This window comes from Hyperoodon ampullatus, assembly GCF_949752795.1.
Source record: "Hyperoodon ampullatus genome assembly, chromosome: 10".
Taxonomy (NCBI): domain Eukaryota; kingdom Metazoa; phylum Chordata; class Mammalia; order Artiodactyla; family Ziphiidae; genus Hyperoodon; species Hyperoodon ampullatus.
The window spans coordinates 42,354,394-42,370,097 of NC_136923.1; the positions used below are offsets into that span (position 1 = coordinate 42,354,394).

At 50.6% G+C, this 15,704-nt stretch overlaps 1 protein-coding gene across 1 annotated transcript in view; it reads left to right on the top strand.

Annotated features, from left to right (window-relative positions):
• The window catches only part of FYCO1 (FYVE and coiled-coil domain autophagy adaptor 1), a gene marked incomplete at its 5' end in the record, with an annotated part of 67,899 nt that extends 52,845 nt beyond the window's left edge, over nucleotides 1–15,054 (top strand). The window contains 4 exons of the mRNA XM_079713575.1: nucleotides 1,832–1,927; nucleotides 5,366–5,576; nucleotides 12,858–12,967; nucleotides 14,944–15,054. Coding sequence (XP_079569701.1) covers nucleotides 1,832–1,927; nucleotides 5,366–5,576; nucleotides 12,858–12,967; nucleotides 14,944–15,019 — 493 coding nt within the window. The 3' untranslated portion in view covers nucleotides 15,020–15,054. The remainder of the gene's footprint in view (nucleotides 1–1,831; nucleotides 1,928–5,365; nucleotides 5,577–12,857; nucleotides 12,968–14,943) is intronic.
• Between the last annotated feature and the right edge of the window lie 650 nt (nucleotides 15,055–15,704).

The window sequence follows — 15,704 nt, forward strand, 5'->3', positions numbered from 1 at the left end:
ACGTGTGCTACTGTATGTGCTGAGGCCACCTCCCAGTCAGGCCGCAGCTGTCTGTCCCTGCCTCAGAGGGAGCGTGTCTGTGGGGTAGGGCCCGTGCCTGCCTCACGTGTCCTGCGCAGTGCTGGGCCGCCACCTCAGGACCTGCTCAGCAGCAGGCAGGGTGAGGGTAGGGCAGGTCTGAGTTCACACAAGTTCACACAGGGCCTCAGAGGTTGAGTGAATGTGCCCAGGGGCCAGGCTGGTGAGAGCCCAGGGACATGTGTAGTGGGTGGGATGGGGGAGCAGAATTGGGTGAGGGCATTTTGGGGCCTATTGACCTCACCCCAGAAACATCTGGGGAGAGCCTGCCGGGACAGTTGAGAAGGGAATTATCACAGCATTTTGGGAAAAAGCCATGCTGCTCAGGAGATCTTCCTCATTAACCCCTTCCCATGGGGCAAATCAGCAAATTATTTCCCTTTCCCGGACTTAGGTTCTTCTCAGGCAGCATTGGGCACTGGAGCTGGTTGGGTTTGAGATCCCTGAGCTCATATAAGCGATTGGCTGCAGTGGGCGTGGGACCCAGCAAGATGAGCACTGAGCTGGGGTCAGGGTGTCTGACTCTGACCCTGTCTCTCAAGACCTGCCTGGGCCTCTGTGTCCCCATCAGTGAAGTGTGGGCACTGCTCCAAGGATCAGCAACTCTGCAGGGGTTAAAAATGTTCCATGGGAATGCTAGAGTTAAAATTTAATACATGTCTTGGGACTTCCCTGGTGGTCCAGTGGTAAAGAATCCGCCTTCCAATGCAGGGGACTCGAGTTTGATCCCTGGTCAGGGAACTAAGATCCCACATGCCGTGGGGCAACTGATCCTGCATGCCACAACTACTGAGCTCGTGTGCCTCAGCTAGAGAGCCCGTGCACCACAACTACAGAGCCCACGTGCCCTGGAGCCTGTGTGCCACAACTAGAGCGAGAAAACCCTCACGCCACAACTAGAGAGAAGCCCTGAACGCTGCAACTAGTGAGGAGCCCGCACACCGTAACGAAAGATCCCGCATGCCTCAACAAAGATCCCGTGTGCCACAACTAAGACCTGACACAGCCAAAAAAATAAGGAAAATAAATATTAAAAGAAAATTAATAGATGTCTTTACTGCAGGACATCTCAGAGCCTTGAATTTACTGTTTAAGAATGCCATGAGTTTCTAAGAAAGAGTGCAGGGTTCCCCTCCCCTGGCAGTGGTGTTCCACAGAGCACACTTTGGGAACCATGACATCTCTGAACTGCCAGGCAGCTCCCACAGCTGGTTCTCCACACAGCAGACAGTGGGTTGTGAGGGAAGAGGAGATGTGGCGTGGATCTGCACCCTTTGTATGAGTCTCTGTCCCACAACCTCCTTCTCAGGCCATGCTGCTTCCTGCCTCATCAGCTCTGGGTGCCTGTCCTTGTTCCCCAGAGATGGGCCAGAGCAGGCTCGTCTAGTCAGGGACTGGCGCTGAAAAGGCAGCATCAGTGGTGCTGGAAACTTACCCTGTGGCTGTAGCTCTGCTGGCGTGGGACAGGAGGGTGGTCCGTTTGTGCTGTGGTCACCCATCCCACGCCCACCGGGAAGACATTGGGGAAGTCACTGCAGCCCTGTTGTCTTCTATCCCCGTCCTGCCTGCCTGGGCCTGGCCCCCATGGCTCTCTACCCACAGAGTCTGCGGGGCCTCTGTCCTGGCCCCCATGATTGAAAGGTTCCCCTTGCATTCTGAGGTTGGCTACCAGACTCCAAGACTACGGGCTTCAGGATGCAGGACCCTGTGTGCTGATAGCTAACTGGCTGTGTTCTCGTTTGTGACATTTCAGGGACACCACGTCAAACTCCCTAACCCCTGAGGACACTGAAGACATGCCCGTGGGGCAGGATGCTGAAATCTGCTTGCTGAAGTCGGGAGAACTGATGTAAGTGATGGGCCCCCAAGCTGGACTTCCCAAGGTGTCACTTTTGGGGAGGAGGAACACCAGAGGAGGCCTGGCCTTCCGGTGTCCCAGCTGGAAAGCACCCCAGAGGCTCAGACTTGGCACCCATGGTGGTTTTCAAGTTTGTGCTTCTTTTTCTTCCTTCCTTCCTTCCTTCCTTCCTTTCTTTTGTAAAATTTATATACAGTAAAGGTCCCCGTTTGTAGTGTACGGTGCTTGGATTTTGACAAGTAATACAGTGTAATCACCAGGCATCTGCCAGCCCCCACATCGAGCTCTGCCAGTGGCTTTACAGTCCCAGGCCTCAGCAGCCAACCAGCTCCACTCCCAAGTCTGCCAAAGAGGAAACCTAGGTCCAGAAAAGAAACTTGACCGGAGTGAAGATATAGAACAGTTCCATCACCCCAAAAAGCTCCCCCGTCCTTTTATACTCATCCTTCCCCCACCCCTATGTCCTGTGTTCTTCCTTTTTGAAAATAACTTTATTTTCTTATTGTAAGAAAATTTTCCTTGTAGAAAATCAGGAAACAGAGATGAGCAAACCACTTTGGATATAGCCTTCCAGTCTTGTTTATACTAATATACCTAATTTTTCAACATAAACAAATATCCTACATCTTATTTCACAGTCTTTTTAAACTTAATATTACTTGAGTATTTCCCCATATCATTCTTTTTCTCCAGTGTTGTGACGAATGGCTGCATGATTGCATTATGGTCATTGAGTAGATTCAGTCACTCATTCACAGATATTTATGCAGCACCTACTATGTGCTAGATACTCTTCTAGGTCCTTAGAGCACATCAGTGAACAAAGCAGACAAAGATTCCTGCCCTCATGTTCACTTTACATTCCAGCAGGGGTGACAGACAATAAACATCAGTAAATAAGTAAATTATATAGTATATTACAAGGTGGTGCTTGCTTTGGAAAAGAAACAAAGAGTAGGATTGGGGGGAGCGGTTGCAATTTTATTTTTTCTTAATTTTTTTAACTAGTTATCTATTTTATACATATTAGTGTATATATGTCAATCCCAATCTCCCAGTTCATCCCACCACCACTACTATCACCATCACCCCACGCCTGCTTTTTTCCCTTGGTGTCCATATGTTTGTGGGGTTGCAATTTTAAATAGAAAACGCTAAGAAGGTAAGACTTGAAGGACTTTTAATGCAGATAATGTGAGGGACAGCATTCAGGCAGAAGGAACAGTCGGTGCAAAGGCCCTGGGGCAGGATGGTGTCTGGTGTGTTTAAGGAATAAGGATAGGGTCAGTGTGACTGAAGCAGAAAGAGGGAAGGAGACTGGGTCAGAGAGGGAACAGGGCCCATGTCACATCAGAACCTTCTTGGCCATTGTAAGGACCTTGGCTTTTAATCTGAGGGGAATGGGAGCTTTAAAATTAGATTTGGAACAGAAGTGTGACTTAATATAATTTACATTATAAAAGGGGTCACTCTAGTTGCCATGTGGAGAATGACTATGAAGGGACAGAAGTAGGGAGACCAGTTGACTTGACATTTATGATGTGAGTCTTATGGACAACAGACTTCTTTTATTTAAGATTATATTTGAGCAGAGATGGCAAACCCTTGATTTCTTTTTATTAGCATCTCCTTTGGCGAGACCGAGTATTGTCCTCTCATTGAACAGATGAGGTCTAGAAAGGTAAAAAAGATTAAAGGCACAATCCAAGGAACTCGGTGCAAGGGGAGAATTCTGGAATGTAAAATTATGGAATGACCCAGCATTAGTGGGGCACCCTGTCAGAGTAAGTAATGCAGCAAGATTTCAATGTTGTAAGAGACCTCTTTTCCAAAATGGACCCTTCTGCCTACTTGCAGATTCTTGAAAATTGTAAATATCGGACAAGACCTTTTTTTACTATAATTAGCAATAAAGCTTAAATTAATACATGGGAAAATGGTCCATGGAATTAAATTTTTCCACAGGTGAATGACCTATATCAGAGCTGTTCCTTAGAGCATTTTGGTTTTCTAATCATTGATTAGTCTTCTCATTTGCAAAGCTTGGGAGTATTCCCATCCACCTCTACGCCTTTGGAGCCAACAGAATTCTTAGCACCACCACTTATTTGCTGTGCAATCTTGGGCAAGTTACCTACCCTCTCTGAGTTTTGGTTTCCACCCCTGTGTTAAAGGGGACGGTAATATTTTTGTCCATGAAAGGCAGTTTGGTGTAGTAGAAAGGCAATGGCTTTGGATCAGACCTGTATGGACCTGGATAGAGTTCTTAGTCTTTTTGAATCTTAGCTTCCTCGTGTGTAGACGGGAGCATCACGCTTCCTCACATAGCCCTTGTGACAACACCCGAAGCTGGCGAGCAGAGTTAGCCCTTGCACAGTTGAGAAGAGGAGACGGGACCATCCAGGGCCGCACACTCCTGAGCTTCAGCCCCGCTCTGGAGGCCCTGCCCTCGTGGCCCTCGCTCACCTGCTGCCTCCGGATTTGCTCGGCAGGAGGAGGCACCACTTAATCAGGGAGACTTTGCCCTTCAGCACAGGTTCATCTTCTAATGTAATTGTCACACCCGCCAGAGGCAGGCGTGGTTGTCCCTGTCTGCAGGTGAGGAACCTGAGGCTGACGTGAGGGTGAGCCCTGCGGCAGATGAGAAGCGAGGCAGGTACCAGCACCGGGTTCTCTGGGTCCTGCAGAGAAACTCACTGTCCCTAAACCCTCTAAACTTTTGGAACTGGCTCTTAATACAGCTAATGAGAGTTAGAATAGGGACACAGCCTCAAGAAGCCTGTCTCCCCAGGGCCCTCAGACTACCCTGCATTAAAGAGTCTGGGGTGTTTGCATTTATGAAAAGTCAGGGTGCCTGCTTGGAATTTTTTGGCAGGCCCCGGATTTCCGCTGAAAAGAGGGACGACTGACCGAAAGGGCAGGAGGTTTCAAACGATGCCTGTGCTTACTTCTGCTGCTAATTAGGTAAAAGCGGGAGGCGAGGAACTGGAAGGAGAAAGGGGAGAGAAAGAGTGGACAGCTGAGCCGCAGGGCAGCTGCAGGAGAGCTGCAGAAAGCTGAGGCCTTGGCACCCGCTTCCCGTCCTTGAGGGGCACAGAGCGGCCCAGGCCGTCCTCTCAGTTCCAGCCAGCTTGCGGGGACCACACCAGCTCCTCGTGGGCAAGGATTATCATCTGTATTTTTTACTTCTGTGGCCCCAGTGCCTAGAGCTATGCCAGGCACCTAGTAAGTGCTCAGGAAACATCTGATGGCGTGAGCTGCACATCAAGAATTCTCCCATGTTTAAGCGTGTCAGTCATGGTGACCCAGGGCTTGTCCTCCCAAGAGCCTCCAGGGTTTCCAGTCACCTCGGAGTCACAGGCAACCTGGCCAGTGGACTCAAATGCTTTCCCTGCTTTGATCAAGTCCCTCTCTGCATTCGTATTTTAGGATAAGGTTACCCCTCACGGTGGAAGAGATCACCAACTTCGGGGAGGGCAACAGGGAGCTGTTTGTGAGGTCCAGTACCTATAGCCTCATCCCCATCACTGTGGCCGAGGCAGGCCTCACCATCAGCTGGGTCTTCTCCTCCGACCCCAAGAGTATCTCCTTCAGTGTGGTGTACCGGGAGGCGGAGGACACGCCGCTGGATCAATGTAAGGTGAGGCCATCTCCCTGCCAGCAGGATTCCCCGGGCAGACCTTACCTGGGATGTTCTGAGAGGGGCACAGAGAGACCAGAGTGGGAAAAACCCCTGGGCTGCATCATGCAGAGCAGGCAACACACCCGGGCTTGTCCAGCCTCGGGGAGGAGAGCTGTCTTCTAATGTCTGAAGGCCCACTCCTGGGTCAGCTTCAGACTGACCTTGGAATAGGTCAGTAGGTGAAACTGAAAGGAATACAGATGAGTGACTCAGTTTAAGGATCATTTTTTTAACAGAGCCATGCCGAGCAAGAATGGGTCACCATGGGAGGTGGGGACCAAGATCTTTGCTTCTGGTTATGAGCTTAGGGTGTTCAGCATCTCCCTCAGAAAGGTCAGTAGAGGCTCATAGCCATTGTGTCACTTGGGTGGTTGGGCTGGAAGTCTTCGTGGCAGATACCAGTTCATAAACTCCTAAGACATTCTAAACATGGGACATTGACAGTGGCCGGGACCATAGTCCTCAACCTTGACCACACATTAGAAACACCTGGGAAGCTTTTTTTAAAATTTATTTATTTATTTATTTATTTATTTATTTTTGGCTGTGTTGGGTCTTCATTGCTGTGCACGTGCTTTCTCTAGTTGCGGCAAGCGGGGTCTACTCTTCATTGTGGTGCACGGGCTTCTCATCGCAGTGGCTTCTCTTGTTGCGGAGCACGGGCTCTAGGCATGCGGGCTTCAGTAGTTGTGGCTCACAGGCTCTAGAGCGCAGGCTCAGTAGTTGTGGCTCACAGGCTTCGTTGCTCCACGGCATGTGGGATCTTCCCGGACCAGGGCTCAAACCCATGGCCCCTGCATTGGCAGACGGATTCTTAACCACTGTACCACTAGGGAAGCCCTGGGAAGCTTTTTTTTTTTGCGGTACGCGGGCCTCTCACTGTTGTCGCCTCTCCCGTTGTGGAGCACAGGCTCTGGACGCGCAGGCTCAGCGGCCATGGCTCACGGGCCTAGCCACTCTGGGGCATGTGGGATCCTCCCGGACCGGGGCACGAACCTGTGTCCCCTGCATCAGCAGGCGGACTCTCAACTACTGCGCCACCAGGGAAGCCCCCTGGGAAGCTTTTTAAAACACACTTCTGAGTCCACACCCCAGACCACTAAACCAGAGTCTCTAAGGGGGATCCAGGCATCCTTAGATGGTCCCAGTGGACAATCAAGGTTGAGAGCCACTGGTTTAGCTCAAGGGGAAGAAGAGTAGAAAGGATGGAGTAGGATGCAGAGCACAGGACAATGAACAGGCCTCCGTGGGGGCTGATTCATTGTGGGCCGGGGAAGAGGGAGGGTCTGAATTCCACACCTGAATCTCTGCAGGGAGGGTGCCAGGGGATGATGGAGGGAGAGCTGGTTTGGGTGGAAACACGAGTTCCATTTGAATCACTGTGAGTGGAAGGAATAGTGAGGACAGTCACACAGGCTGGATTGGAGCGCTGGGTAGATCCTAGACTTTTAATACAAAATCTCCATTTTCTAAGAATGAAGCTAGAGAGGAGCAATTTGAAGTTGTGTGAAAGAAGCCTTCTGTGAAGTCTCTGCGATGACATCCACTAGTCCCTCACGCTTGTGGTCCTCTGGGTGTCCTAAGGGGCTCGCGGTGAGGGCTGGGGAAGGCCCAGAGCCCCAGGAGGGCCAGGCTCGGGCATGCTGGGCACACAGGTCGCCGCTCCAGCTTCGGTATCCACATGGGGGGACGTGTGTCCACCTGTGTTTGCTCTCCTGCCATCCCTGTCCTGGTGGTATCTGCCTGTTATAGAGATTGCTCTGTCGTTTCTGTCCTCTTCAGAGTCACTCCTTAGATTTAATCCCAGCCCCCCTGAGCTGGCCTTGGTTATTGGAGTCTCGCGCTCGTGCTCATTTAAAGACTGCTCTGCCCCTCCTTTCCTTTTGGAGGCTCACAGCCACACCACACATGTAGCCTTGGAGCCCTTCCTTCCCGAGCGGTTCTGAACGTCCACCCGGGAGGTCCTGGGCTTGTGGTCAGAGAGTGGATTCAGGCTCACTGCTGCCACCTGTCTCGGTCCATGAGGCAGGTCTTAGTCCCACTTTGCTGATGAGGAAACTTGGGTGCAGAGCGGCCTGCCTGGGCAGTTTGTTGGGCAGCAGCTTAAGCAGCGTGCTCCTCAGCTCTGCGCTAGCAACCAGCTGCACCACCTGGAGCTCAGCACCAGCACCTTCGCTGTTCACCTCCTGTTCCCAGCGCCCACCGAGCGCCTCGCACTGTGTCTGCCCACCTTAGATACTGGTGGATATTTGTGGGAGGGAGAGAGGGAGGTGACTAGATCCGGTCTCTACGCCTCTCTCCTTGCTCAGTCACTCACCAGCCTAATCCTCCTGGCCCTGGGAGACCTGTGTGGTTCCTCCCAGGAATCAGGAGCTCAGGGACGCCCAGGAGCCATCCTCATCTCTGGCTCCCTTGTTGCCTGAAGGATGTGGTTACCATTGTCTTTCCCACAGTGGACGCCAGGGGGCAGAAGGAGCCCATCTGCAGGGTGGGTGAGAAGGATGCTCAGGTGCTCCTCTGCCGTCACAGGCCCGACTGTCACCAGCCAGCTGTGGGGATGGCTGTTATGTCTGCCTGAGGTCCCGTACAGACATCAACCTGGAGAACTTACGTCCAGGCTCACACCTTTAGCATCTATCCTGGGGACTCCCCGTATGATGCCCCGACCAGACTGGACCTTATTGGGAACAATGGGACATAGTGCAAATTGCAACACTCAGGTTTCGTGATTGTGGAGGTTCAGGCATGAGGAGCTATGCTGTGTACTTGCACTCTGCTCACAACCATTTACTGTACGCTGTATACTGGGCTCTCTAGGGCAGGCCCACTGGGGATAAAGAGAGAAGGAACAGCATGGGATCTGCCCTTGAGGAGCTCATGGTGTGATCAGAGGGAGACCTTATTAAAAAAACAACTGTGGGGGGAAAAAAGAAAAAAAGAAACAACTGTGATTCCAGGTGGTGACTGTCATGGTGGGGTGGCACGTGGGGGTGGGGGGCAGGCACCTAACCTGGGGAGCAGTGATCAGGGCAGGAGACTCCTGGGCCAAACCAAGAAAAGCTGTGGGGAGGGGATGGCAGGGGGACATGGGTTAGAGGAAAAGCATACAGGTGGAGGGAACAGCATGGAAGGCCAGTCCCACCTCTAGGGACATGTCAGACACTCCCACCCGGGACCACCCTCTCTTCAGAGGGACCTCCTCTATCAAGGCCATTCCTCGACACTGAGATTAGAGACTGTGACTTTGGGAAGCACTTGACGAAAGAAGTGGTAAATCAAGGACCTGAGACTACCCGTGTGCAGACTGCTGCCCTGAAGCCCAGGACACATCAGGGAAGAAGACCTAGGCCCTGCCTCTCTCTTTGGCCAGAGAAGCTCAGAGGCCTGCCTGAGGCTACTGGGAGCAAGGACCCTTGACTTTATTTTTTAAACAGCTTTATTGAGGTATAATTTACACACCATATAATTCACCCATTTCAAATGTGCAATTCACTGTTATTTCAGTATTATTCACAGAGTTGTGTCACCATCACCACTGTCTGATTTCAGATCATTCTCATCATCCCCCAAAACAAAAAGGAATCCTGTGCCCATTAGCAGTCACTCCCCAACCTCTACCCAGCAGCCACCAACCTACCTTCTGTCCTTACAGATTCCCTGTTCTGGACATTTCATGTGAATGGAATCATGCAACATGTGGCCTTTTGAGACTGACTTTTTCCATTTAACATAGAACCCTGGCTCTGTACCAGGCCGCCAGGTCACTAGAGTCCCTCGAGAAAGCAGTAAAACCAACTTGGACTGTTCTGCAGACATATCACATAAATCAGGTCATGGGCGCCCAAGCACTGGAGGCTGATGGGAGACGCCCCCAGAGCTCACACAGCAGAGACCTGTCTCGCTCAGGGTTACCTGAGACCCCTGTCATCTCCTGTCACCTCTGCTGTATGGGCTTTGACACCAGAGCTTTCGTTAATCTCCCCTAGACGTTTTGATTGATTGATTTTAAAATCAGTCTTACAGATTTTGACTGTGGTAGAGAAAACAGCAGCTGGAATGAACCAAAAGTCCATAGAGTAGACTGTTTAAAGAAATGAAGAGTATTATCTTACACATGTCCTCTTCAGAGGATCTGCCTTAACAAGCTCTTGGGTTTTGCTTTGTAATCAAAGTAGTGTGTGGGAAGGTTGAGGTGCGGGGCACACAGGCGTCCCTGTGTAAACAGCAAGACTTTCTCCCCAGCACTTCCTCCTACATGTGGTTGCTGAAGTATCTTAGGCCAGGCTCAGAATTTTTAGGTTATGCATCACGGAAACAGACCCAACCACCCAGCCTCCCAGGATTCTCAGTCCCCAGTGGAATTAGAATATTGTAGAACATGAATGTAACTTGATGAGATAAGAAGTAGCTGCCACAGAGCCCACGCATAGTAGGTCCTCATGCATCTTTGTCCCCTCCAGGCTTGTCTTGGGCCCATCCTACTCCCTCACCACCACCAACTTCCAGCCAGAGCACATGTACTGTGGTGTCAGGAACATGCTGTGTGCTCTGTCTGTCTCTCCCATGCCTTTGGGATCTCCCTCTTGACTTCTCTCTGACCCATATGTTATTTAGCTTCCAAATATTTTGGGATTTTCCAGGCAACTGCTTTTTTTTTTTCTTACTTAATTCCATTGTCAGAAAATGCACTTTGTATAGTTTGAATCCTTTTAAATGTAAGTTTTGGGTTTTTTTTTTTAATGGCCTAGAATATGGCCTACCTGGTGAATGTTTCAAGTACACTTGAAAAGCATGTGTGTTCTGCTATTGTTGGGTGGAGTGTTCTATACATATCAGTTAGATCAAGTCAGTTGATAGTGTTCTTCTATTTCCTTACTGAGTTCCTGTCTACTTATTTCATCAATTATTGAGGGACATTCAAATATCCAACTGTAATTATGAATTTATTCTATTTCTCCTTGTAACTCTACCACTTTTTGCTTCATGTGTGTTGAAGCTCTGTCATTAGGGGCATAAATGTTTAGGATTGTTCTGTCCCCTTGATGAAACTGACATCTTTATCATTATGAAACTGTGCCTGGCCACATTCTTTGATGTAAAAATCTACTTTGATATTAATATAGTCAATCCCTCTTTCTTTTGACTAGTGTTAGCATGGTATATCTTCTTACATCCTTTTTTTTTTTTTTTGTGGTACGCGGGCCTCTCACTGTTGTGGCCTCTCCCGTTGCGGAGCACAGGCTCCGGATGCACAGGCTCAGCAGCCATGGCTCACGGGCCCAGCCGCTCCGCGGCATATGGGATCCTCCCAGACCGGGGCACGAACCCGTATCCCCTGCATCGGCAGGCGGACTCTCAACCACTGCGCCACCAGGGAGGCCCTTCTTACATCCTTTTAACTTCTTTATATCTTTACATTTAAATTGTATTTCTTGTAGGCATGATGGAGTTGGGGCTTGCTTTTATCCAACCTGATAATACCTGCCTTTCAATTGGGATGTTTAGCCTACTTACATTTAACGTGATTGTCAATAAGGTTAGGTTTGAGTCTCTCATCTTACTGTTTTTTATTTGTTCCATCTGCTTATTGTTCTCTGTTCCTCTCAAAGCAGTAAACTAGGGCAATTGCAGGGCTCACCTTGTTCTCTCACAGATCACTGTCCATCATTGCCTGATGTACAGTGTCTTAAAAACTGTTTTGTATATTTTGTCGGTTTCGGTTGTTACTTGAGAGGGTAAATCTTAGCCGTTCTCCCGTGCTTTTGAATATGTTGTCCCCACTACCTGGAGCTGCCAGACCTCCCTATAACTAGCTAAATTGTCCAAGCTCAGTGTTGCCTCCTCCAGGAAGTCTTCTCTGATTCTGCCTCTCCTTTCCCCCACCTAGAGGCTGGGATAGGCACCCCTCCCTGGTAGACCTCTCGTGACAGTCTCACCCAACATAATTGAATGTTTTTTTATCTGTTGTCACCATTAAACCACAAGATCCTTAAGGGCAGCAGAGCCTTTTGTGGGAACTTACGTCACTTTGGGAACTTTGTGGCCACCATGTAGTTTTTCAAGAAATAGGAGCTGTATTCAAGTTTGAGTTGAAAAAGTAATCACATCTTTATAACTATTTTGGAGTCAGTCATTTTGCACAGGTTGAAAAATGTTTAATAGGAAAAAATTAAAACTAAATTTAACAAAAATTGAATTTCCAAAAAAGGAGCAACATTTAATTTTGTAGAGAATGAAGATTTTTACATTGTGGGGCAGCTCACCACCTTAGGAACCCGTTGCTAAGATGTTACATGGTCTTCGTGACCATATATGTGTAGTCCCAAATGGGAGGCTTATGGATGCTTAATGAGACAAGACCCTCTAAGTGCTTGTCCCTTCAAAAAAATGTTTTTAATTTTGGTTGGCTCTTGTGTTAATTCCTGTCATATCTTCAGTTTTAAAGTATCTTAGCTGGCTAACAGGTTGAAGACTCTGTCCATGGGAAAGAGGTTGGCCATCCATAGACCCAAGCCCTGGCCCTGTCCAGCTCACACCATTTGCTCAGATTTGGCCTCTGACAGTGAGGCCCTTAGAACATGTCCTTAGAAAATAAATGTCTCCTGGGATTAATTTCTCATTCTCAGAGGGGATAGAGAGGAAGCAGGAGACTTGGAAAGATGAAAGGGCTCTGAGGCATATGGACCGACTGGGGCCAAGTGAGAAGCCACGGGTGGAGCCAGGGGTGGTCAGCCTGGAAGAAAGTGGGCCCAGCAGCTTCACAAAGTGCTCGAGAGATGTGGAAAGAGAGCTTGGCCTGTCCTGTGAGACCCCCAAGGGTAGCAGCACCAGCGCAAAGGAAAGAGCCAGGCAGGATTTCACCTAGAATAAGCCTCACCTTCCTGAAGCCAGAAAGGGGCTGTTCCTCTGGATGGTGGAGCGTTCTGGCACTGGCCATGGTCAGAGGAGGCTGGAGGACCATTCTTTTGGGATGCTGACCAATTCATGATTCTGGATGAAACTCGTGTCTACAGCCTCCCCACTATCTCAAGTTATCGACAAACCCAGGGCATGTGGAAGGTACCCCACCGATCCTGGGGGCTGATCTCAGCCCCAACCCTGCTCAGCTGTGACCTTAGACAAGGCAGGCACTCAGCTTCCCTGGGCCTCAGTTTCCTTACCCAAGATAGAGTCTGCCCAGAGGATCCATGGTGCCCTCTCAGCTTCTGTTTCACTTTTCCTATCTGCTTTGTCTCCCAGGTGCTCATTCCCACAACCCGATGCAATTCCCACAAGGAGAACATCCAGGGCCAGCTCAAGGTCCGCACACCAGGCATCTACATGCTCATCTTCGACAACACCTTTTCCAGGTAGGGGCCACCTCATTCATCAGCATCAAGATGAATCCACCTGGCACCTGGTCCCAAGAACAGAGGTGGATGTTTAAAAGAAGTTATTTAATTATCAGTAGCTTATTATCAGTAGTTCTTTGATTTTAGACCTATGCTTTGGTGTTCCAGTGTCTGTTATAGACTGTGTAACACACAGGCTAATACTTACAGAGTCTCGCCACATGTCGGGTGTGTTCTCCACCCTCCGCTCTTACTTATTCACTTCAGCCCCACATCAGCCTCATGCAATAGGGACTGTTTTTCTCCTCGTGTTACTACTAAGGGACTGAGGACCAGAAGGATAGAAGAGTGACAATCCCAAGTCACACAGCTGGTGGTGGAGCTGGATTTGAACCCAGGTGGCCAGGCTTCAGACTCTACTCTCTTACCCGGGACGCTCTTCTGCCTCTCTGCTGTCCAGATTCCCACTGCACAGACCAGAGAAGAGCTCAGTAAATATAGTGGAAGGATTAGGTGGATGGATGGATGGATGGATGAGAGAGAAGCGAAGGAATGAAGGCTAAAGTTTGAGATAATCAGGAGCTGTGAGGTGAGGCCCTGGGCCCTCCTGTCATGGGAGTGGAGCAGCAGGTACCATCTTTGGGAAGCACTGTTTCAAAGCACCAGATGCAGATCCCGGAGTGTAGGGCTTGGGGGGCAGGAGGATGGGGATGTAGGGAGATAAGGCTGGAGGGGCGGCCAAGAAAGGAAGTAGGACAGAGGACCACCATTGGCTGAGCATCTGCTGTGAGCCAGGGGCCTACGTCATGGAGACGTGAGACAGGTTGCTGGGCACCTGTCCCTTTTATGCCTTCTGCTTCAGCGTAAGCCCTTAATTGGGGCTTGCCTCTTTTATAAGACCTGTCTTGTCAGCATCCAGCCACATCCTCTCTGAGCGGGCCCTTGAGCTAGCGGCTGCATCCCTCCACATGGGCGCCCTTCCAAGCCCACTTCATAGGCTGGGAATAACTTAATAGGACACTCTAGGGGAAAGCTAGAGTGCCACCTCCTCACCACCTCCAGGCCTTGAACTCCCAGGGCTTGTGGCCATGGGCATCCACCAAGGGAGAGGTTAGAAGAATGGGCTTCCCACCTTGCCCCACTCCTGCCCCTCCCCCCAACCCCCCCCCCCGCCATGAACATGAACACACCTTGAGTTAGCAGGACTCTTGGGCACAGGCCCAGCGTGTCCAGAGAGCTGCTTTCGGACTGGACGTGGGCCTCAGCCCCTCTGGGGCAGCGGTTAGGAGACTGGATGGAGGCCAGCCAGGCACAGGCTCTGCTCTTCCCTCTGTGGGTTTTAGTTGAACCCCAGTTTCCTCTACAGTGGCAGCCAGCATTTTTACTACCTCATGGAGCCCCACTGAGTGTTGACGGAGAGGCTGGTAGAGGTGTGTTGAGGGCAGAGTGCAGCCCCAGGCCGGCCCCCAGTTATCATTAGAAGCGGCCGTGGTGCAGTGATACACTCTGTCCTTAATCCACTGAGGTCATCTCGGGCCTACTCGAGATTTCCAGAGCATGGACGGCAAAATGGATTTAGATGCCCAGTCAGAATGAAATCCAGGCTCACTTCCACCTTATATGCTCCGTTCACTTCCCCAGTGCAGTCCAGACCACCTAGACCCCGGAGACCCCCGGGACTGCTTCAGAGCAGCAAGGCAAGCGGGGGCGGGGCTTCACAGTGTGAGACCAAATGGGCCTTTCTGCACCCAAGCCCCAGGAAAGTCTGTGGCGGTGTCCCAAGACCCCTGATACTTTGCAGGGAGATGTCTCTGCTAGACAGACAGGAAGTGAGGTTGAGGGGGCCTGGAAGAGTCCACACATTCTGCAAGAGGCCCCAGCCTCCGAGCAGAGGTCTCTGCACAAAGACTCGCCGTGCCAGGTCACTGCAGCTGCTGCCCCTCGGGCTTTTAGCCCTCAAGGTAACACCTCCTTTTCCATTTCTGTTTCCTCAGGTTTGTCTCCAAGAAAGTATTTTACCACTTAACGGTTGACCGGCCTGTGATCTACGATGGAAGTGATTTCCCGTAGCCTCAAGCACCTGGATTTTAATAGTTTCCCATTACCCACAGGAAACACTACTCTTCCTCTCCTGTCACATAAAGCACTTACAAAACCCAAAAAAAACCAAAAAACAGCTGCTCTGAAGCTATCAAGATCCACTGTGCAACGGGCCCTTGGCTGCTCCTTGGAGCTGGGTTGTTCCTCGTACTCAGCACCATGCACGTCACTCTTAGCCGTGTGGCTTATAAGGGCTCAAGCAACGTTTCCATTGTCCTCACACCCAGAGGGACAGTATGCCAAAGTTTTAAACGCTCAGGAGACCATTGGCCTCTCCTGGGGGCACAGTTGGTTCCAGGCCTCCTGTGGAGAATTTCCCAGGCGAGAGAGGATCCCAACTTCTGCTCAGGGAGAGACATGGCCCCCCTGTGCCCAGCCTGGGGCCACGTGTCATGGGTGACCATGAGCTGGGATGCCCTGGCCAGACCCTGTGAGGCCCTCGAGTCCTCCCAGGAAAAGGAGGTCGGGGCACCCAGGGGCCCACCCAAGATCCCAGCCAGCCTCCTCCATCATGCTCCTGTCCCTTCCTGCCCCGTTGAGTCCAGGGCTGCTCCAGAACTCAGCCATTTCAGAGGGGCCTCCAGCTGCACTTGCCTCCTGGCCCTTCTGTCTGGGCAATAACAAAGCCCTTCACTCAGCCAGGCCTCTCAACAGC